Source organism: Aspergillus puulaauensis, chromosome 3 (genome assembly GCF_016861865.1).
Source record: "Aspergillus puulaauensis MK2 DNA, chromosome 3, nearly complete sequence".
Classification (NCBI taxonomy): domain Eukaryota; kingdom Fungi; phylum Ascomycota; class Eurotiomycetes; order Eurotiales; family Aspergillaceae; genus Aspergillus; species Aspergillus puulaauensis.
Genome location: NC_054859.1, coordinates 1,727,186 through 1,749,245, shown reverse-complemented (window position 1 = coordinate 1,749,245; position 22,060 = coordinate 1,727,186). Strand labels below are relative to the sequence as shown.

Sequence of the window (22,060 nt, the reverse complement as noted above, 5' to 3'; positions counted from 1 at the left end):
GAGTAGAAAAACGTGAAAAGGAAAAGAAAAAACGGATTCCAGCCAAGCTCCCATTGGATTTGAGAGTAGAGATTACATATTCGAGAGTGACGAAAAGAGTAAAAAACGCACACCCAAGTGAACTATAAGATTTTAGAGTCCAGGGGTCGTTCGCCCCTAACAAAGTATGAAAAGGAAGAAGATATTTCATCACCTGGGAAAATGTAACGCCATGATTCTTTAGTGTCCGTAGTTGCCTCCCCAGCCGCCTCGTCCAGTGTTTCCATAGTAGGCACCGAAGCCGGCGTTGCCGTAGTTACCATATCCAGTCGCCTGGTGGTGGGTCTGGTTGGCAGCTGCTTGGTGTCCGCCGAGGCCACCCAAGCCGCCGTACTGAGGGTTTAGGTGGGGGTAACCACCGAAGCCCTGTTGGGCCTGTTGACCCTGCAGCGGGGGAAGACCAGTCTGGCTTTGGGTTTGGCCAGGGGTGTTGGCGGCAGAACCAGGCCGGTTAGCCTGGGATAGCGAAGGGCTAGGACCTCCCGTCTTGGAGGCGTCAAAGGCCTTCGTTTCTTCCGAAGACACGGCGGTCTGCTGTGTGATCGGCTGGCTCTGTCCGAAGCCACCCTGGCGGCCGAAGACATCCGTCATACCAGCGCCAAATGCACTGGGGCCCGCTGCTGTCTGTTGACTCTCAGACGGCTGAGCAGAACCGGTACGACCATACACCGAGTCGCGGCCCGGGATGCCCTGGTTGAAGCTACCAGCAGTCGCAGGAGATGAAGAGTGGTCGTAGGAGAAACCGTGGGGTTGGCCGTACATACCGCCCTTGCCATATGGACCATACTGGCTACCGTAGCCGTATTGAGAGCTGTGGGACATGTATTGATCTTCATATCTGCGAGCGTCATCGTACATTGGGCGGTTTCGGCCGTACTGTTGGTTCATGTATGAAGCATAATGCGGGTTCGAATAGTATGGGTATCCATAGCCGTAAGCGTGAGCGCCTTGGCCGGGCATATGGTGTGCGGCGGGGGTTTGGGTAATTCCAGGGAGTGTGGGGTTTGGCGTCGTGTGGCCGCTGTTGGGGGCTTCAACGTGACCGTAGCGGCTCGGGGCCTGAGTTGTGGGGATTTGAGGCTGGGTTTCAGCACCAGAAACACCGAATCCAGCGGCCGCACGCTGGGCGAGCGAAGCGTCTTGGGACTGGCCGTAGGCACCATAGTAGGTGTACGGAAGGCGCTGATCGCCGCCGTAGAAAGGGGAGTATTCGCTACCGGTGGTGACAGTCGGCTGAACGGGAGCTTGGTTCGCGAACGGCTCCTGGACTTGCGGCTGGGGTTGAGTAACCTGTTGGGTGAATGGGTCGTACGGCTTCTGGGAATCGGTGTAGCGGGCGAAGTCGGAGAATGAGTTCTCGGCGGCATTGGCCTGAGGAACCGGGGGCAGGCCAGGAGCAGGGCGGGAGACGGCGGGGACCTCATGGGGAGCATGAGCCTGGGTAGTAGGAGGCAATGACGCGCGCGGCGCCACGGGGGAGTGCTGAGGAGGCTGAGCACGGGTCTCAGTTTCTTCCCTGTTCTCATCAATATCAACATCAGCGGCGTCGCCGTTCAGTCCCATGCTGCCGAACTGCACAGCTGCGCGATCCACGGCGTGCTTTCCTGGCATGACGACAGCTTCCTGTTGTCCCATAACACGGCGCTGCGTTCCGGGGGTGCGGATGTTTTGCTTGTAGGCGCTTGTTGGCAAAGCACCAGCTGTGGGACGCGACGGGGTTGAAGCGGCACCCAGGTTGGGGTCAATGTTGCTGCCAACAGTGCTGGCAGCCGTGGCAGACGCGACGGGGGGTGAGACATCGGGAATTTGTGCAAGGTTGTTCTTGGTCAAATCATCCTTGGGCAGTGCAACGTCGGCCGAAGTAGGTATAGCAATCTCCTCGCTCGGCTGGGGAACGGCTGGTTGTGGTGCCTTTTCTGTGGGAATAGGCACGGCAACGGGGACGGGTGCAGGGACCGAAGTTGGTTCAGGTTCAGCAGGCTTTTGGTTAGGCGCGGGCGCGGGAGCGGGTTTTTCAGATACAGGTGCAGGAGCGGCAGGCTGCTTTTGAGGAGGAGGAACTGCTGGTTTAGCGAACAACGATGCCCAACCCTTCTTGGTACCCTCAGGCGCGGCAGGAGTATCTTTAGAAGTAGACACTGTTTCCGAAGCAGCTGCGTCAGCGACCGGGGTAGCGTTTGTAGTTGGCACTGAGTCGGCAATGGGTGTTATTTCAGCTGGAAGGGATGGTTTCTCTGTGCGTGTTCCATTTGCATGAGCACCAGCCCGGCCGCCGCGACCGCCACGGCCACGATCTCCACGAGCGCGACCGCGGCCTTCAAATCCACCACGCCCACGTCCTCCTCGTACAGCAGTTGTGGTAGGCTCCGTTGGAGTGGCTTGTACCTCCTTTGGCTTGGGGCGACTCCGATCGGTGGTCTTCTTCTTTACTTCTCCCCATTGGGAGACGTTGCCTATTCAAGAGTCGGATTAGCATAGAAGAACGGGATGACCGATCATGAACTGAACAGTGCCCACGAACCTTCACTGATGCGATCGATTGACTGTTCAAGGTCACCATCGGCATCTTCCAAGGCGAAGACCAAGTCCTCGTCTTTCCAGTCTGGGAACAGCTCATTCAGCATGGGCAGAGTATCCGAATATTTCTTCTTCATCTGGCCGAGTTCCCCTTCGTCCTCAAATGCATCTGTGGCGTCAGGTTTTGTGGATCTGCTGCCACCTCGACCACCTCTAGAGCTGTAACCGCCACGGCCACCGCGGGCGGATACCCTGCCACGAGAGGCAGTGGGCCTCGATTGAACTTCAGACATGTTAATGTGGATGAAATCTCTGATTCTCCGGGGGTGGAGAAGTGTGGTAGAGCTCGACGGAGTCTAAGGTCGACGGGAGGAAGAAAAAGAGATGCGGCGAGTGCGAGGAAAAAAGCGGGTAAAAAGAGGTTCGTTAGTGTTGTCGTCCTCCTAACGATCACAGATGCAGCCTCACGCGAGAGGCAGCACCAAGGCACAGGAGAAGAGCCGCGAGGGACCGAAGTCGGGAAGAGGAGGAATTGAAGATGGGAGGGGAAGCTGCTGAGACGGAAGAGGGAACAAAAATGAATGGAGAGGAATGAGTATGAAAGTGAAAGGGAGGAGTAGGAAAGGAAGAAGAAATGAGGTTTTCAGTGGAGAGCGACCAGTGACCAGCGACCGGGCGATGAATGACCAGTGACCCAAAGTCCGCCAGCTGCACGACTGCGTCTGGCGGGCAGACAAAGACTGGGCGACCTTCGTGTTACTACAAGCTTCGATACAGAGTACTTTTCTCTTTTATTGTCACTACGCTTTTTACAGAATGGCTGCGCACGACTGCCTGCGCTGGTTGTAGGAGATTTCGTCATCCTTTTGGGTGTGGCCCATCCATGGGTTCTGTGCTACCTAACTGAACCTCTCTCCGGGTCCGAAGGCAATCAAGGATGTCTGGAGAAGCTTCCTTGCTCGTTACCTGGACGAAGGAGGAAGCTTCGCCATTCAATGCGGCGATTGATCGTCTTTCAAGGGGCTCGGCCACAGGAGGAACTCCAGAAGCAGAGCGCATCCGTGGCGGGTTGAGGTTGGTGGCAGGCAGCTGGCTGTTCTTGTGAGCTGGGGCACTAGTCACTACTACTACTACTGCTACTGTGGCAGGCCGGCAGCCCTTCCTCACCGCCCTCCGTCCCGTCGAGATCTTCCTCTTCGCAATGATGATCCCCATCCGGCATCATACGATGAAGTAGTGAACACCCTGATTCACAAATCACAACAATATTCATCACACCTTTTGTGGCTATTGGATAGTCTGTACCACAGTATGAAGCCCTCGAGGGCCCTCAGCATAAACCCCTGGACGAACCTCCATCCCCCGTTGCCCCGGACCCCCCGCCAGTCCCAGCAGCTTCTGAATGCCCTTACGTCCTCCTTCCGTCGTGAGCTCGATCGCGAGCATCCTCCCGTCCAGCCGGCTTCAGAACAGTCCTCAAGCGGCAAGAATGCCCTCTCCGGAAATCGTCCGACCGAGGACCGCCCTCACTCTTCTTCACATGCCACCGACAAACATCTCCGCATGATTCTTGATAACCCCCTCTTTCGCTTGACACCCTCGCATGCCGCACGCTCCGTCTCACATGGCCAATCTCCAAATATTGATAAGGCGAGATTACAGAAGGAGCCCATGGTCGTCTTCGACGAACTTGTGGCTTCTGGTTCTGCTACTGTCGGCGCTGTCGCAGATTGTCTCAGTTGGCAGGTGCTACTTGCAAGTCGGCATACTGGAGAGCGATTTCGAACGGAATTAAGAGACTCTCGGGCGGGCTCCCGAACTGTCTCGTGGTGGTTTTCGTTGAACTGGAGAGAGAGGACGATTTTCTTCAATAATGGAAGAGTGCTACCCCCCTTATGCAAGTTTATGGTTGCCGAGGGGTTGCATGAATCGATATTTGTCTGGCTGGGCCTGTTAAAGGATCGTGCTGTTCATGGAGAAAGTAATCAGATGGCTGGGCCATTAAAGTATCTCCTGGGCACATTCGTCAAGGCCGAGTATGAGTGCGGCGGCGGACTAAGCTCCGCTATACGTTATTATCTTGATGCGTGCAGGATGCTCATGTCGACGGATAACGAGGAGTCGAAACGGGTTTTAAAAGGGGCACTCGCCCAATCTGGGGGGTTTTTATTCTCTTTGATTGTGACAAATCCGCGCGAGAATACTAAAACAACAATACCTGCTGAACTATACGAAAATTACGCGACTGTGCTTTCTGCGATAATCCCAGGAACGGGAATCGTTGGAGCGTCAATGCCTATATACCATCCAACTCGACCCGATGCGAAGCCTTTCGTTCAATTTTTGCGCAGTATAACACCGGAGCAATTCGAGTCATGGTCTGAGAAGCGGCGTGAGAGATTTATGCGAACAGGCTTTAAAGCTCTGCATGTTTTGATTGACGCCGGGGACTTGAAAAATTGCGAATATTTGGCGCGCTTCCTCCAGCAGCATGTGGAAGAGGAGCGTGAAGCAGAAATGTCAACATCCTGGCGGCTCAGCCATGTATCATCAGAAGAAAAGGCTCTTCTAAATAGTTTGGACCTAGCTCTCGCTTGATAGGAGTGCCTAGGTAGATAGCTGCTTACCTACGTGGTGCCGTGGTGCCGAAGCGAGATTCTGGAAACAGCTGATTCGTTGCAACCTGTCTATCTGTGATCTCTGTTGATAGTCCCTGCATAACTAAACGGAGTGAAGAAGGTTAAAAGGGTGAGGAACGATGTGATAGACATGCACTAATCGGCTTAACATTTGGGGGGGGGATTATTCTCCGCAGCCTGGAGCCAACTCCACACCTCAGCCAGCCGCATGCCAGATCCCATGGGGCATCTCCTCTTTCTTGGCACGCTTACTTACCATAGCCAAAAGTCCAGGGCCAGGGATTAGTTATGCTTATATTTCGGATCCTTTAGCGGGGATTGTTGGCTTTCGTGCAGACGTGAGTTCCGAGAGGTCGACAATAATGGGGGGGACACCCGAAATTACTATTCTCCGCAGGGAATTGGGTTAGCCCATCTGGATGCCCTTAGTAAACGTCACTCGCAACCACCTCTGGTCAATCCCCGACAACTCCAATTCTTCACCTACACCTCTGTACATCTGACGCCTTCAACCGCGAATAACATTTCCACAGTCACCTTTTAATTCGGGACTATCAACACCCAGAACATAACCAACACTCCATCTTGAAATCATTTTCCACCATCCCTAGTTTTACCTAACCTGACACCATGATGGCGTCTGGACCTTCATTTACCGCTTCCATCTCGGGTATGTCCACCCTATGTTCCTTATAAATAACATATCTTATTATCTCTGGTGTTACGCAGTTCAATGATACTGATATCACGTTGTCTAGACCCTCTGAACAAGCCATCGTTTAGTGAGGCTCCGCAGCAGGAGAACGGCGATAGCCACCCCTCTAAGTCCACGGAGGACTCTACTCTAACTGAACCTACTGAGACAAAAGCACCGGAAAACCCCGCTCCAGCAAATGGCGTCTCTAGTAAACCTGTGTCGGAAACCAAGCAAGAAGAGACCAACACAGGTGAGAAGCGAGACCTTGAGGCGACTTCAACCGCAAAGCCTAGCGCGGACGAATCGGCAGAGCCCGACTCCAAGAAACAAAAGACAGGTGAAGACAATGCAGATGGAGTCAATGGCACATCCGCACCCGCACCGCCAGAGAAGAAGGCCGAGCCAGCACCGCCGAAGAAGAAGGGAGGCCGGCCCAAGAAGACCCAGGACTCCGTTAAAAAGGATATCCCTACCGATGGAATTGGCAGTCGCACACGCAGTCGCACCAAGCCGTCCTCGTAAATTCTCTGGGGATAGCCTTCAGCTCTGTACAGAGTAAGACAGAGTGGAGCGCAGTGACGTCGTTGGAGGATTGTGGCTTTGAGCTTGTGGGAGCAGCGCATGTATCCAGTCGATGATGTCTGCTAAATATGGCCATTTTTTATAATACCTCTCGATTTTTGAATAAATATGTCCAGATTAATACAGCTTTCCAACTTCCTGTGCAAGTCCAATAACATACTTCGCAATGGGGTTTCTCATCAAGTCGTGCGAAATGTCACGTGACATTCCTCTGAACTGCCGACATCGGGAACTGGCTGACCTGGCCTGGATTGACTCATCGGAACGGAAGAACCATCGTGGCATAATTTCCCCCACTATCACTAGAGGGGAAAGTCGGTGTCATAGTTAAAGAGTCATACAACACCTTTTTTGACAATTATTCTAACATTGCTGTGAATTCTCGATTTTTCGGAGTCCAATTGACCTTTCGGACACAATGGGTTCCAATAAGATCTGGCTCCGGGCTGAGACTAAGCCCGCAGAAGCGCGCTCTGCTTGTATGTGATCGTCTACCATACAATCGAGGCGTGGGTTGCTAATTCTATCAACAGTGACTCCTACCACCTGCAAGGCTCTCATTGATGCTGGGTATGAGGTGACTGTTGAGCGCTCTACCCAGCGTATTTTTGATGGTAAGTCCAGTCCAATTAACACTCTGCCCAAGCTCAGCTGCACAGTTGCATTTGCATTGAATTGAACCATTGGAATTTTTTGACATGCCGTGCGGGACCTCGCTGACAGTGATTTACTACAGATGAGGAATTCACAAAGGTCCGAATACCCGAAGCTGAATATAACGAATCCCGATTCTGATTACATATTATACAGATTGGCGCTCCTCTCGTCGAGGAAGGTTCCTGGGTGAAGGATGCCCCCAAGGACGCATACATCCTGGGTCTCAAGGAGCTCCCCGAGGACGACTTCCCGCTTGAGCACGTTCACATCTCCTTTGCGCACTGCTACAAGGGCCAGGGTGGCTGGGAGCAGGTTCTGAGCCGGTGGCCCCGTGGTGGTGGTACTCTTCTGGACCTGGAGTTCCTTACCGATGATGTTGGTCGACGAGTTGCTGGTAAGGCATCAGAGCTGGTGGTTCGCTTGCTTAGGGACATGCTAATGGGATTGGGTAGCTTTTGGTTTCTCTGCTGGTTATGCCGGTTAGTTACTCCGTCATTTTGAATCCGACTGGATTGATGCTTATGTTGAATGCAGGTGCCGCTTTGGCTGTCAAGAACTGGGCCTGGCAATTGACGCATCCTGAGGGCGAGCCTCTTACTGGCGAGACTCCTTACGCGAACCAGGACCTTCTGATTGAGTCTGTTAAGGCATCGCTTCAGGCTGGCCAGAAGCAGTCCGGCAGGTCGCCGAAGATTCTGGTTATCGGTGCTGTAAGTGGCCCGTCTGCGCTGCGTGGGGGCATTGCTGATATTACTGTTGTAGCTCGGACGTTGCGGCAAGGGTGCTGTCCAACTGGCCAAGGATGTTGGTATTCCTGATACCGACATCATCAAGTGGGATATGGAGGAGACCAAGAAGGGTATGTACCGTTTACCCCTCAGAGCTTCAAATGCTGACATATGTCCTAGGTGGTCCCTTCAAGGAGATTGTTGAGGAATCTGATATTTTTGTGAACTGCATTTACCTGTCCTCCAAGATCCCTCACTGTAAGTGAAGCCTTTTGAGTTCTATATCCGGTCGGATCGGAGTAGCTGTTTGGTCGAATGATTGCTGATCCCTGCTCCAGTTGTGAACGTTGAGAGCCTTGACACTCCCAAGCGTCGCTTGTCTGTTATCTGCGACGTTAGCGCTGATACGTAAGGAGGATCCCATCTCCTAAACCCCATGATGATGTGCTAAAACTATCGATAGCACGAACCCGAACAACCCGATCCCTGTCTACAACATCACCACCACCTTCGATAAGCCCACGGTACCTGTGAGCCTGCCAGGCGGCAGCCAGGGCACGCCCCTCAGCGTGATCAGCATTGATCACCTCCCGTCGCTTCTTCCCCGTGAGAGCTCCGAGATGTTCAGCGAAGCTCTGATGCCAAGCTTGCTTCAGCTCAAGGACCGTGAGAATGCGCGCGTCTGGAAGCAGGCCGAGGAGCTCTTCAACGAGAAGGTTGCAACCCTGCCACAATAAGCGTGGTCTAGGATACGCAATGCAGGCCATATACCCTGGAGCAGCCTCGTATGAAGTTTTTCTTTTCTTTTTTTTTGGATTAGGGTTATGATAGAGTCGATCAAAACAAAATCTCGGGATAGATAATGAACATATCTGATAGTCTACACCGGACCTCGGTGTATCTTTTTATGCCGAAATAAGCATACTGTGAAGTGTCAAGTATCCAGTGGAGTATTTTAAAGACCAGGCCTGTGAGCTGTTACTCACCGATGACGGTGCAGCGCAGCAGCAGGAGCCGTGACCGAGCAGATCATCACTACTACTCCATACAATGTTTCATCCTTCTCTCATCCCACGCCGAGGTCTTCCCAACCCCGCTTCCCTCACTACACTTGCATCGTTTGGTCCACGGTGTGCTCTCTCGAATCAACAACCGAGGGGTAAATGCAGGCACCAGCCCAGAAAAAGCTCGCTGCATCGGCGACTGGGCATCGGACTCAACAGCCGAAAATCAGTACTCAGCAAGGGATCAGCGGGTCTATCGACGAAAATCCGCGCTTCCGCCCACTCCGGCGATCAATCATAAGGGGAATCCTGCTGCGATTATTGGCCTGCTGCTGACACGCTCCAAGGCAAGAATGGAGACCCGGAGCAATTACCAGCCCTGATTCCCAACTGTAGTGAAGCTGCTGCGCAGTGATGTGGGGGCGCCGACGGAGCTTCGGGCAGAGCTACAGCGACCGCAGTACGAGTACGGTCGGCCCTGGGGAACATCCGAAGAACAAACAGCGCCCAGCAGCCTTCGATTCTTCCGTTTGGTTTTCTCTTCATTGAATCTTACATCCTGATTCCTGAGGGTATCTGCCGCTATCGTTACTGTGCTGCCTATTTGGAAAGGACCCTTTCCGTGACGCATGCGCGATCAAGTCAGCCCTTCTGCCTTGTCCTAGACTTACCCGGTACCCCAGTCTTTTCCTCTCCGCAGCTGGAGCCCGCGCAGCCTTTTCCCTTAGTTGCGGGTTTGATGGCAAATTTATTCGCCAACGGCTTACATCCACCCGCTTCCTAGCTCTCCCGACCTGATTTACCAAACATCTGGGAGGTTGTGCTGCATCCAAGTCGTTATTCCCAGAGACTTGAGAAAGCGACTGTGATTTTGCTCATTCTTAGCCCCGACAAACAACAGGTGCGCGCAGCGCAGAGCTCTCTTTGCAGGCTTTGTAATAGGCAGGCAACCTATGGAATACCAATAGAACAACGCGCCAAACACCAATTGGGTACGTGACAAAAAAAAGGACCCCGCGCGGTTGATGCAGGAAAAACCAACCACGGTCGCCGCGTATGCGGCGGGAGCATCTCTCGCGGCCGTTGCTCTGTTCTACGTGTTCGGGCCGAATTACACCATCGATGGGGACGAGCTCGGGGGCAACCACAAAAAGAGCATCGTGGGGCTCTCGAACCCCGCAAATGACTGCTTCATCAACTCCGTGCTGCAGGCGCTTGCCGGGCTAGGTGATTTGCGACTGTATCTAATCCGGGAGCTTCATCGGCGCGAACTGGATGGGCCTGAAATCTACAACCAGTTGCCGGAGGAACCGGATGAGGAGCTGCGTGAGAAGAGGCCGGATCGTGTCCGGGAGCTTCAGCAGGGGACGATCACCAGGGCGCTGAAGGAGATGCTGGATCGGTTGAATGAGCGGCCGATTTACAAGAAGACGATTTCTGCGCGCGGGTTCATCCAAGCATTGGAGTATGCGTATCGCACGCGGATTAGTCGGAACCAGCAGGATGCGCAGGAGTTCTTGCAGATTGTGGCTGAACGGCTTTCCGATGAGTACCATGCGGGTGTGAGGGCGCGCCAGAGGGTTCAGAAATCTCTTGAATGCCCACCCGATCAGGGTGAAGACGCCCCGTCTGAGATTGAAGTGCGAGTCGACGACGGCACGGAGAATGGACTCCCAGCAATCATCGACACAAAGCTCAAGGAAATCGACAATGAGTATGGCTTTCCTTTTGAAGGCAAGATGGAATCGCAGATTGAGTGCCAGTCCTGCCGCTACAAGTACAGGCCGAACCAAACCTCATTTGTTAATTTGACGCTGCAAGTCCCGCAGAAGAGCTCTACCACCTTGAATGCATGCTTTGATGGCCTCCTCAAGACCGAACATATCGAAGATTTTCGATGCGACAAGTGTCGGCTGCTACACGCAGTTGGGGTGAAAACGACAGAGCTGGCCAAGATCCGCTCAGAAACGGACAGGCAATCCTTGCAAATCGAGATAGAAAAGATTCAAACCGCCCTGGCAAGTGATCCGGAATCTGCTCTGGATGATGTCACGCTGCCACCTGCTGAGCATGCCCCGAAGAGCCGAATAGCGCGGCATATGCGTATCACTGTATTCCCGAAAATCATCGGCATCCATCTCTCACGATCCATCTTCGACCACAGCAGCTCCACGAAGAACGCGGCGAAGGTCTCCTTCCCTGAACGGCTCCCGCTCGGGGGTATCCTGAACCAGAAGTGGTTCAAACTCCTGGCCATAGTGTGCCACAAAGGCAGCCACAACAGCGGACACTACGAATCATTCCGAAGAAACCACCTATACCCCCCATTCTCAACACCGAGCGTATTCAGCTCCTACGCACAGAGCCGCGCAAACAGTGAAAACCCATCACGCGTGCAAAGCCCACGCCTTCCAGCCCGCAGCAACGGCGACACTGACCTCCCAGCTCTAAATATATCGACTCCAGCCTCCACAGGCTCAACAACCTCCCTCTCTCCCTCCGAGCCCTCTAGATCTCCATCAACAGCCGATCTCCGCGGGAGCCCGCAACTCAGCACAGGCTCGTACCCGTCCCCGCGCCCAACAACATCAAGCTCCCGCGTCTCCTTCCAAAGCACACGCTCCAAGTCCTCTGGTTCCGGCCAGCAGAACCTCTCGCCTACATCTGCTCCACGCGGTTCATCACTTGAAACAACGCGACTGGACAGTCCTGCGTCCCGCTCGTCTCTTGCAGAGCGCAACGCGTCAGCAACAGACACGGAAACAAGCGCAAGTGCGAAAGTTGCGTCGAAGTTCCGCCGCCGCCGTAAACAGGTTGATCGGTGGTGGAAGATCTCGGATGAGAAGATCAAGGAGTGTAAGACTTCTGATGTGCTGGGCATGCAGAAGGAAGTGTATCTTTTGTTCTATGAGATGGAGAAGACGGCTCCTTAATTCTGGATCCTAGGTTAAGGCTCTTTTTCTCTACTTAAGTTGGACGGGCGAAGGTGGTTTAGTATATAGGTTTCTGAAGACTTGCATTTGTTAAGGGTTAAGCATATGAACATAAACATACATGAACATGAACATGCACATGGGATGGACTCTTTATTGTTCAGTTTTATTTAACTAAAAATAGAGTTGTTGATAATTGTCTTTCTTTTCCTTTCACTGTTTGATCCAGAGCTTGAGTTGTATTCGACCATGTAATTGGAAGAAATGTCCAAGCTCTTTTGTCTTGGCTAATTATAGATATATTCTTAGTAGCTGCTTGGTATCAAATATAGGATTTGCCGAAAAAGAGATAAGATGGTATAATTCTACAAGAGAAGAGATTGAAAATCGGTTGTCTTTGAAGGTTCCTATTAAGATAAATGGGTGAAGTCAGATTCAATATACGCAAGAAATCTGGCTCTCAGGCCTATCACATTAGATTCCAAGATTGAAACCTCCGAAGAGAGAGGTTCTATTTCATATCTAGTTAATATCAATATCTATAATTTTGGAATCCAAACAACTAAGCTTAAATCACTGACATAACAATAAATCTCTACCAAATCGCCATACAATTCTCACTATAATTAGTCTTCATTCAGCTCCAGGTAAGAAGAGTCCATTGTTCGAGAACCCATCATTCTTGTTCCGAGGCAAGTAAATATCTTTTGTCCCCACGGTTTCATAATCCGTTTCTTTCTTTGTCTGTGAAACACCCGCCATGTGGTTGAGCGAAGCGGGAAGAAGCCCTAACGGGTTGTATACAAAGAACCACTGCACGGGGGTTTGTATAATACAAAGGATAAAGCAAGCTGCTGTCAAACACACAACGACAAACGAGACAGATTTCAACAATGGAGACGCAGATGGAGCTGGAGCTGGTTCTGGAGCTGGACTCGTGGCGAACGGACGGTGGTGATGGTGATGGGTGACAATCGAAAGATAAATTCTCTTTTCTGTCCTCTTCGTGAAACACTTGGATATTTCTACACTTTTTTTGACATGACATGAAATGACATGATTTCTAGCTAGACTAGACGATCTATCTATCTATTTGTCTATCGTATACGGCATACTGATATCGGCCGTTTTGTAGTATACTATACTGCATCCTATTCCTTTTAATCCTATCGTGTATCGACACTGCCACCAACAAAAGAAGAAGAAGAAGGAGGAGAGAAAGGGACGAACGAATTATAAACTCACAATGTCCGAACGAACAGACTCCATCGACGAGGACCCAAGCCAGTCCATTCCTAGTGACCCAAGTTCCACTCCTGACCCCAATGATATAGAACCACAGGACGACCAAGCTTCGGAGAAGAGTCTGTCCCCACTGGAAGACTACAGGAGTAGCAGCCAGGAAACTCACATCGGGGTGCCTACGCTTGAGGCCATCACGGCTATCAATGAGCAAGCTAATGGCGACAACGACGGCAATAGCTTCGACGAAATTGAGGACGAGGACGAGGACGAGGCCGAAAACGAAAACGAAAACGAAAACCAAGACGGAGCTGGAGGTGAATACAACGCTCACGCCGGTCCATCTTATTGGGATTTGTCTGCGTTGATATGGTATGATGATTCTTATGATGACTATGGGAGTGGGAATGGCACCGACTATGAGGGGGGCCAGGACCAGGAGGATTATCAAGAGGAGCACCAAGACGAGAGCCAAGAGCAAGAGGACAACAACGACAACCGCGAAGATGAAGAAGACAAAGACGAGGATGAGGAAGACGAAGACGAGGAAGATGAAGAAGACGAAAATGAAACCCTCATTGAGAGCACAAGGCCTGAAGTCGGGTCACCAGAACGGCTGGCACCAGGGAACCCAATACCAAGCCCTAATCAACCCCCTCGCTCAACAGTAGACCAACAGCTTCCACCATACGATATGGATACACGGTCATATCTAAGAGTGCCGCCATATCCATCTGATACGAATGCACGGTTACCACCACCGGGATATCTACCACCACCGCGACATCTACCACCAGAGCTGCAAGGCTATGAGCTGCCGCCGACACATGGCCTGCCGCGAGTGCAGGGGCTGGGACAAATGGGCGAATCGCTCCTGAACCAGCCGCTATATGATAACGAAACGTACTACGGGGCTGAAACATCTGAAACATTTGATGAGGAGGAATGGCCAGCGCAGGCCTCGGATGCTCTGTATGATCCCTACCAAGACCAAGGTCAGTCTCGCATACGTAGATATTCAGATGGCGCTCCAGTATTCTCACCACTTCCACCACCAGAAATACCACTTCCTCCGCTGCCAGCAAACGAATCGTTTCTGGGACATGGGCCTGAACGGCAATACGCAGACCAAGACCAAGACCAAGACCAACAGCAACAGCAACAGCAACAGCAAGGTCAAAATCAAGACCAGGACCAGAACCCTAACGGGCTTCCCCAATCGGACCAATTCTTGAATAATCTGCTCCAGCAACCCCACGGGCAGCAGCACCATCCCGAGCAAAACCAGCAACCAGGCCAAAGTCGACGCTCTGCCTCGACCGAGTACGATGGGAATGGGATTACGATTGGGGGAGGGAGCGGAAGACAGCCCTATCCAGACCTTGTTCTGCCTTCGGTAGAAGGTCCAAATGACCAACATGGGGTCGGGGGCACCCAGGGTAATCCGATATCTCTTAGTAGCGGTGACAGCGGAAATCCTACAAATAACGGATCTCGGCCGGAGACTGCGATAACTATCTCAACTGGTTCGAGTGCGGGCGGGTGTCGTCCAGATGCGTCAACCATTTCCACTGGTTCGAGCGAGAGCGGAGGGGCTGGCCCAGCACCTGCAACAGGTGATGGTACCTCTGGGCAAGGCCATGATGGGGAGGCTAATCAGGATAATCAGTCTCCTCCAGAAGGTTCTACGACTGGTCAAGACCAAGACGAAGGGTCCGATCCAGCTCCTGCGAATGACCAAAATGATAGGGAAGCTGCAAGCACTGGGGGGAATCAGGGTGAGAGCGGACATGTCAGTCCGTTGGCTCAAGTATCACCAGTCTATCGGACGTCCTCAAGTGGGATAGATGAAGCGACGTTAGATGAGTTGGCTGCCCGGGGGGATCATTACTTTGACAGCGACAGTCAAGAGCAGCAACAACAACAGCAACAAGAGCAATCACGGCCGTACGATCCGACATCACCGACTTACGCAAACTATCCGTATAGCCCTACTCAACCTATGATACCGAATACGATTCAGGAATCCGGGCAGGCCACAGAACCGAACACTCAAGAGAACTATGGCCATGGCCCTGAAGATTACTATGGACAGCACGTCGAGGAAGACCCTCAGCAACCGTCCCAGCGTACCCCCGGAGAACAAGCTCTTTACGAAAACCTCATCGACGAAAACCGCCTCGATGCACCGATTGCACTTGCGCGGGACATCGTGGACGTAATGCGCGAAATCATCAAATCGACCTCGAACTCACGACACTCGAGCTCTAGATACTCCTCGCCTGTAATAACGCCCACCCGAGAGAGGTTCGCACCTTCTATACCAGCTCCCATCTCCTTCAGTACTCATTATCATAGGTTTTTCGAGCCAGAGCCAGGATCTGAAGTAGAGCAGGCTGCACCAACTTCTTACTTCCCTGGCCCGCTGAGAGCATATACGTATGTGCCGTCCGCACCTGGGTCTCCTGGTGTTGGGTCGGGGGGAGAGGATGAAGCTGAGGTTGGACCTCCTCCTGTACCTGTGCATACGCCTGTGTCTGTGCCTTCTATAATCGAACCTGGAAGGTTTAGCACACCAGAGATAGACACGGAGTCTGAGCCAGAGAGGCTGCCTTCTACTCCCACTCCCATTCCACGGCCTGTTCTTCTGAGACAGCTGGGTATACGTGCATCTCCTAGTGTTAGGTCCCCGAGATCGACGACGCCTGCATCGGAGAGGGGAATTAACATTCGACCAGACGAAGCAGCAGAAGAGCGAGAAGCTGAGCGTGAGCGTGAGCCTGAAGCTGAATCTGAGCAGCCAGCGGATGAGGATGAGTTTGAGCCTGAACCCAAGAGCGAGAGCAGATCAGATACCGAGCCTACGCAGGACGAAATAACACAAGCAAAACGAGATTCCGAGTCCGCGCAGGTGAAATCCGAATCTGGATCGGATATAGCACTAGAGACAATCCCAGAGTATGAGTCTGCGCCCGAATCCCAACCTTCAACTCGGGCTCCATCAGACGCTGGCTCTGAGTATAAACCTGGCCCTGAGCAAGATACTGATTCTGACTCTGAAACTGAACTTGGAAATAACCAGCAGCTGGTGGCGGATCTAGAGCAGGATGAACTTGAAGATACAGGACGAGAACAGGCACAGGAGAAAGAGCTTGATACCAATCCCGAGTCCGGAAAACAGTCAGAAAATGATTCAGAAGAAGCCGAATACCACTCAGCTCGAGAGTCAGCACCATCTCCTTCTCCCCATCCACCTCCACCTCCACCCCTAAGCCCTAGTCCACCACCGAGAAGAATCACACGAGCATATGCACGCCGACTACAACAGGGACAGCAACCTGCAACCCAGACAAGTACAGCGGCGGAACAAGCAACGGAACAGGGACCCTCAAAAACAAAGAAAGAGAAGGGGAAGGCAAAAGCCCGGGAATTGACACCCTCTCCACCACCACGAGGCATAAAACGCAAAGAGTCTTCTTCCCCGTCTCCTCCCCCAAGTCCACCAAAGAGACGAGATACACGAAGTCAGACGCTCCAGCAAGAATCGAACAAGGCTGACTCTGGTAGTGGCAAAGGGAAAGGGAAAGGAAAGGCCACGACCAGCAAGGGCACGAAACGGCGAGCAGAATATGCCCCTGAGACACAGGAACCGGTGACCAAGAAAAGAAAAGCAACAGAAACAGAAGCAGAAACTGAAGCAGGTTCAGAACAGTCAACGCTCAAACTCCGTTCAAACCCTAAAGTCGCAACTCGCGCAGACGAACTACGATGTACGTACCACCCAGTCCCTAAGAGATACAACCCCTCCACCCACCCTAACACGGTGGTAAGTAGCCTCACTAATACTCATTATGCTAAAGTAAGCCCATTAATAGTGAACAACCCCCCAACCGCAAAACGCTCCGTCTACGTCTTCGGCGCAAACTCCCACGGCCAGCTAGGGCTCGGCCATGCGGAGGCAAACGTCACGTATCCTACGCTGAATACGGGCCTAACAAAGGATACTGTTGGTGTTGTAGATATTGCAGCTGGTGGTAACCACTGCGTTGCTCTCACATACGATAACCGCGTCTTGACATGGGGCGATAATAGCGACGGGCAGCTGGGGAGGGAGACCCAATCCGGAGAGGAGAAAACGCCCATGGAGGTAGACTTTACAGCTGTCGGATTACCCGCAGAGACGGTCTTCGTACAGGTTGCTGCGACGGACAGCGCGACGTTTGTACTCACGGAGTTCGGCGATGTATACGGCTGGGGGACGTTTAGGGTACGTACAGCGCCTTCCATCATGTAGCAGAGTACAGCTAACAAACCAACAGGAAACATACACCAACGAAGCAGACGAAGAGATCTCAATCCTCATCGGCTTCCGGCCCTCAGTAACATTCCAACGCACACCCCTGCACATCCCCGATCTCAAATACGTCAAGAAACTCGCAACAGGCGCACAGCACGTCCTCGCCCTAACACTCACCGAAGACGCAGACCTAATAAAATCCAAATCCAGAAACAGAAGGGCAAGTACAGATCCGATTCCAAACAGAATTACAAAATCTAAACCCCTGTCCAAGTCCAACAAATCCAAGTCCAAGACCAAGACGAAGCGCAGCACCAAAGCTAGTGCTACGCCGAAACCCGAAAACGCCGTCTTCGCCTGGGGCGCATATAAACGGGACCAACTCGGGCGCAGGATCTTAGGCCGACAACGCACCGCCGCAACAGCCGGTCTGACGCCTCGTCTCGTTGCGCTCCCTGGGAAAACGAGGTGCGATATTGCTTCTATCGGGGCCGGGCCGTACCACTCTTTCGCGGTGAAGGTGGACGGGTATGTTTACGCGTGGGGGTATAACCGGCACGGGCAGACGGGTGTTGTTGACGATGTGAATCTGCTTGAGGGGGATTCCACGGTTTCTGTTCCGACGGGGTTAGAGGGGGTAGGGCTGGGGCTGGGGCTGGGAAGCCTTGAGCCGGATAGGGAGTATATGCTTACTGGGGGGAGGGATTATAGTCTTGCAGTTACGGACGATGGGCGGTGTTTGAGTTGGGGGTCTATTAGGGGGGATGTACTGGGTATTAGGAAGGAGATGATGTCCGAGGATGATTTGCTGTTTGATGAAGATTCGGAGTCGCCGAGTATCCTGACGAAGCCGACGAGTGTTTCGGGGGTTGACTCAAGGGTTGAGAAGGCTTCGGCGGGATTGGGACATTCGATTTTGGTGACACAGTCAGGGACGGCGTATGCCTGGGGCTCGAATGGAGAGTACGAGGTGAGGCAGCCTCGTAGTGATGGTGTGGAATTGCCCAGCGCAATCCAGACGAGTACGTTGAGAGGACTTAGGGTTGTTGATGCTGCTGCGGGCAGGCGGTTTAGTGTATTGCTTGTTGAGTAGATGTGATATATATGCGTGTCTTGTATTACTACTGGGTTAGATTTAGAATCTTATAGATAGTCAATGATTTATATTAAGACTCCAACAATCTTCTAGTCTCAAATTAAATCCGCTAATAAGGGCACTAGTATCAAGTCGCATGAACGGAGGGATCCTAGATTCATGTCAGAGCTTGATCAAAGCACGATATTGTAGAACTCAGAGTCTTCAGATAGCGAGTGCTTGAATGATGCCATATGGTCCTGGATCCGTCTCAGCCGCGCCCAACCACCGTTCACGACAGCAGACAGTTCCTCATAACAACCATCTTCGTCGTCACTGAGGTCTTCGGATGAAACTGACATGCTATCGGAGTGGGTTGGGCTGGTATCATTATTCTCATCCTCGTTTTCACCAGCATCAGACTCAGTCTCATGATCCAGCGTCTGATCTGAGTCAAGGTCACTATCCTGGTCCTGGTCTGTACCATCAGTACCAGGATATCTTGGCAGATATTCAGGCACCGGTTGCGCATTCTTGACGGTCCAGTCTATATCATTCAGCTCCTCGAGCCACCCATCCATTTGGCTAACTAGAAGCTGTTTGAAATCACGAACTGGCTCGGTAGCCTGGACATAAGGTGGGATATAAGGTGGCGGGGGGTCAGAGGCCAGATATGTGGTATACGTTGGAGGTTGAGAGTATTGGTCATCCATGTTCATATCGCCCGAGCTAATGAAAGGTTGTATTTAAAGTGAGAGGAGAAAGTGATAGGGTTGTTATATGTTTGTGTTATAGCAGACATCAGTATGTCCTCAGGATGACGTTTGAGTTGCAGGTGTCCAAGAGACAGCCAGCAAGCATTATATACTATGCAGTAACCCTGTTTTGAGTCATCTAATGTATGATATTGTATGACTCGGCCCATGTTGCCTGGCACTATGCTGAGAAATACTCGGGCGGAATATAAAGCATAATGGCGGAATGTTCCAGTACCTTTTGCTGTTGCACTGAGTCATAATAAAAGGTTGTCATGTCCGTGAGTACGCCATGAAGTAACGGATACACATAGCCCAGTCAACTACTGCGGAGTCCATTGTTCCGATAACTAGTAGTTAGTTAAAGGGGCCGCTGACTACGTAGTGATGATAAAACGAGGGTGAAACATTGGGCAGTAACTCTAGATGGGGTCGAGGAGATCCACTCCGATATGTAGGCCACGCCGCCGTTTATCGGAAGTCACTTGCGCCAGAGTTGGTCCAGATCAATTGCTTGGACTCTTGGAGAGACAAATCGGCCGTGAATAACCTCAAGATGCACCGGAAGTAGCCTTGTCCGGCAGATCGAGCCAGATCATGAGACTTGTGCCCGAAAGCAAAGGAAACGGTTGGAAGGCGACGGAGAGAACCCCGCTCCTTGTCCCGACGCTGGAATGTGAAGCACGAAAGAAAAACGGAGATGGGTTAATTCTTTGGAGCTCAACCGGATTGTACCTGGGGCCATTTGCTCTCGACCATTTCAGGCCAGCCCTGTAGATGAGATCACAGACCCAGCAACGAGGCGAGATCATCGCAGGAGAACCAGGCATGAGAGCTGTCCTTTTGTAGGCAGGCTGCGTAGTGGCAACCGCGTACAAACGTTGGCAGCGTGGATGGATGATGTCATGTGATGGCATGGCGGGGGTTCTCGGGAGCTCTACCGTTGCCTGAGGCAGCCAGCAAGCGTCATCCCAACCCCACCACAGCAACAGCACAGAATGAACGAACTTGTTGAGAACTGGCTGGCAAACGGCGAGAACAGGAGGAATCCGGGCCAATTGCGCATATTAATAAGGGTCCCTCTCCCTCTGGCGCCCCCGGTTTGGTTCCCTTCTCTTTTTTTCTCTTCGCTGTGTTTAACATCACTCATACATCACTTCCCCACTGCCCGGTGAGTTCTTTGCCCCTCATTCCTCATTCGGCCTGTGCTTCACTTACTTAACCGCCGTATTCGTCGTTTCGGTAAAGGCCTCGAGCTCAGAAATCTTATTTCTAACTTCTGCCAGCCTCGTTTCTTCCTCTTCTCTACATCTACCCGAACTCTAACCAACTTCACCTTAACCAATCTCTTCATTCTTGTTTCCAATTGCCACAATGGGTGTCCTCGAGAAGCTCTCCCGCAAGGCCGGTGTCATCGTCGGTGATGACGTTCTCCGTCTCTTCGAGTACGCTCAGGAGAAGAACTTTGCCATCCCCGCCATTGTTCGTTGACCCCCTCGCATCACTTGAATATTTGATTCTAACAATCGACGCAGAACGTCACCTCCTCTTCCACTGTCATCTCTTCCCTCGAGGCCGCTCGCGACCAGAACTGCCCCGTCATCCTCCAGCTCTCTCAGGGTGGTGCTGCTTTCTTCGCTGGCAAGGTATGTCAAAATTAGATCCACTTCAAAACCAAAACAAAATGACCGTACTAACCTGCACAGGGTGTCAGCAATGACGGCCAGGCCGCTTCCATCGCCGGTGGTATCGCCGCTGCTCACTTCATCCGCAGCATCGCCCCCGCCTACGGCATCCCCGTCGTCCTTCACACCGACCACTGCGCCAAGAAGCTCCTCCCTTGGCTCGATGGCCTTCTGGACGCCGATGAGGCCTACTTCAAGCAGCACGGCGAGCCCCTCTACTCCTCTCACATGATTGATCTGTCTGAGGAGCCCGTCGACTACAACATCCAGACCACCGCCGCCTACCTCAAGCGTGCTGCCCCCTTGAAGCAGTGGCTCGAGATGGTAAGCTCCCTCAACTACTTGAAAAGAATTAAATCACTAACTATCGCAGGAAATCGGTATCACCGGTGGTGAGGAGGACGGTGTCAACAACGAGGACGTTGACAACAACTCTCTCTACACTCAGCCCGAGGACATCCTCGCCATCCACAACGCTCTCGCCCCCATCAGCCCCTACTTCTCTATTGCCGCTGGTTTCGGTAACGTCCACGGTGTCTACAAGCCCGGAAACGTCCGTCTCCACCCCGAACTCCTCAGCAAGCACCAGGCCTACGTCAAGGAGAAGATCGGCTCCAAGAAGGACAAGCCCATCTTCTTCGTCTTCCACGGTGGCTCCGGCTCCTCCAAGGAAGAGTACAAGGAGGCCATCAGCTACGGTGTCGTCAAGGTCAACGTTGACACCGACATGCAGTACGCTTACCTCACTGGTGTCCGTGACTACGTCCTCGGCAAGAAGGACTACCTCCTGTCGACTGTCGGCAACCCTGACGGCGAGGACAAGCCCAACAAGAAGTACTTCGACCCCCGTGTGTGGATCCGCGAGGGTGAGAAAACCATGAGCAAGCGTGTCCAGGTCGCTCTCGAGGACTTCAACACTGCTGGCAAGCTGTAAACCGTTTCTTTTTTTCATGACTGCAGAAAATAATTTTGGACATTCACGTTTAAACGGATATGATATGGCGATAAGATACCAATGAAAGTGTACAGCCTGGAAAAGCTGATTTGAATGTAGATGGGGATGGCGTTGGTATGTTGTATCTAAGATGAATTGATTTCATCCTAAGCTGTGCAGTAATTATACAGTAGATAATAGCTGCTTTTCGTGTGCGGCTGTCTGTTTAATATCCTAAGATGCCTTCAAGGCTGGTTGAAACGATATGAATTACTT

The 22,060-nt window shown here is 52.2% G+C and overlaps 8 protein-coding genes across 8 annotated transcripts; 6 read left to right on the top strand and 2 right to left on the bottom strand.

The window, feature by feature from the left end:
- Positions 1 to 219: 219 nt before the first annotated feature.
- Positions 220 to 2,849, bottom strand: APUU_30696S (putative RNAPII degradation factor Def1; the record flags this gene model as incomplete). Its single annotated transcript, XM_041701817.1, has 2 exons — positions 220 to 2,492; positions 2,561 to 2,849. The coding sequence occupies 2 exons, from the start codon at positions 2,847 to 2,849 to the stop codon at positions 220 to 222; spliced, it is 2,562 nt and encodes an 853-aa protein (XP_041554665.1).
- A 1,018-nt stretch (positions 2,850 to 3,867) lies between these two features.
- APUU_30695A (uncharacterized protein) lies at positions 3,868 to 5,154 on the top strand (the record flags this gene model as incomplete). Its single annotated transcript, XM_041701816.1, has 1 exon — positions 3,868 to 5,154. The coding sequence occupies one exon, from the start codon at positions 3,868 to 3,870 to the stop codon at positions 5,152 to 5,154; it is 1,287 nt and encodes a 428-aa protein (XP_041554664.1).
- A 671-nt stretch (positions 5,155 to 5,825) lies between these two features.
- On the top strand, positions 5,826 to 6,414 carry LYS1_3 (uncharacterized protein; the record flags this gene model as incomplete). The annotated part of the gene is made up of 2 exons (XM_041701815.1): positions 5,826 to 5,865; positions 5,954 to 6,414. The coding sequence occupies 2 exons, from the start codon at positions 5,826 to 5,828 to the stop codon at positions 6,412 to 6,414; spliced, it is 501 nt and encodes a 166-aa protein (XP_041554663.1).
- A 478-nt stretch (positions 6,415 to 6,892) lies between these two features.
- lys1 (saccharopine dehydrogenase (NAD+, L-lysine-forming)) lies at positions 6,893 to 8,596 on the top strand (the record flags this gene model as incomplete). Its single annotated transcript, XM_041701814.1, has 10 exons — positions 6,893 to 6,953; positions 7,008 to 7,088; positions 7,211 to 7,227; positions 7,285 to 7,525; positions 7,584 to 7,610; positions 7,666 to 7,841; positions 7,894 to 7,990; positions 8,040 to 8,117; positions 8,198 to 8,267; positions 8,323 to 8,596. 10 exons carry the CDS (start codon positions 6,893 to 6,895, stop codon positions 8,594 to 8,596), a joined length of 1,122 nt encoding a protein of 373 aa, XP_041554662.1.
- Positions 8,597 to 9,888: 1,292 nt separating this feature from the next.
- Positions 9,889 to 11,796, top strand: UBP16 (putative ubiquitin C-terminal hydrolase; the record flags this gene model as incomplete). Its single annotated transcript, XM_041701813.1, has 1 exon — positions 9,889 to 11,796. One exon carries the CDS (start codon positions 9,889 to 9,891, stop codon positions 11,794 to 11,796), a length of 1,908 nt encoding a protein of 635 aa, XP_041554661.1.
- A 1,246-nt stretch (positions 11,797 to 13,042) lies between these two features.
- On the top strand, positions 13,043 to 18,428 carry APUU_30691A (uncharacterized protein; the record flags this gene model as incomplete). The annotated part of the gene is made up of 3 exons (XM_041701812.1): positions 13,043 to 16,808; positions 16,899 to 17,305; positions 17,358 to 18,428. The coding sequence occupies 3 exons, from the start codon at positions 13,043 to 13,045 to the stop codon at positions 18,426 to 18,428; spliced, it is 5,244 nt and encodes a 1,747-aa protein (XP_041554660.1).
- A 176-nt stretch (positions 18,429 to 18,604) lies between these two features.
- On the bottom strand, positions 18,605 to 19,129 carry APUU_30690S (uncharacterized protein; the record flags this gene model as incomplete). The annotated part of the gene is made up of 1 exon (XM_041701811.1): positions 18,605 to 19,129. The coding sequence occupies one exon, from the start codon at positions 19,127 to 19,129 to the stop codon at positions 18,605 to 18,607; it is 525 nt and encodes a 174-aa protein (XP_041554659.1).
- Positions 19,130 to 20,539: 1,410 nt separating this feature from the next.
- FBA1 (fructose-bisphosphate aldolase FBA1) lies at positions 20,540 to 21,784 on the top strand (the record flags this gene model as incomplete). The annotated part of the gene is made up of 4 exons (XM_041701810.1): positions 20,540 to 20,647; positions 20,701 to 20,811; positions 20,872 to 21,174; positions 21,224 to 21,784. The coding sequence occupies 4 exons, from the start codon at positions 20,540 to 20,542 to the stop codon at positions 21,782 to 21,784; spliced, it is 1,083 nt and encodes a 360-aa protein (XP_041554658.1).
- Positions 21,785 to 22,060: the final 276 nt, after the last annotated feature.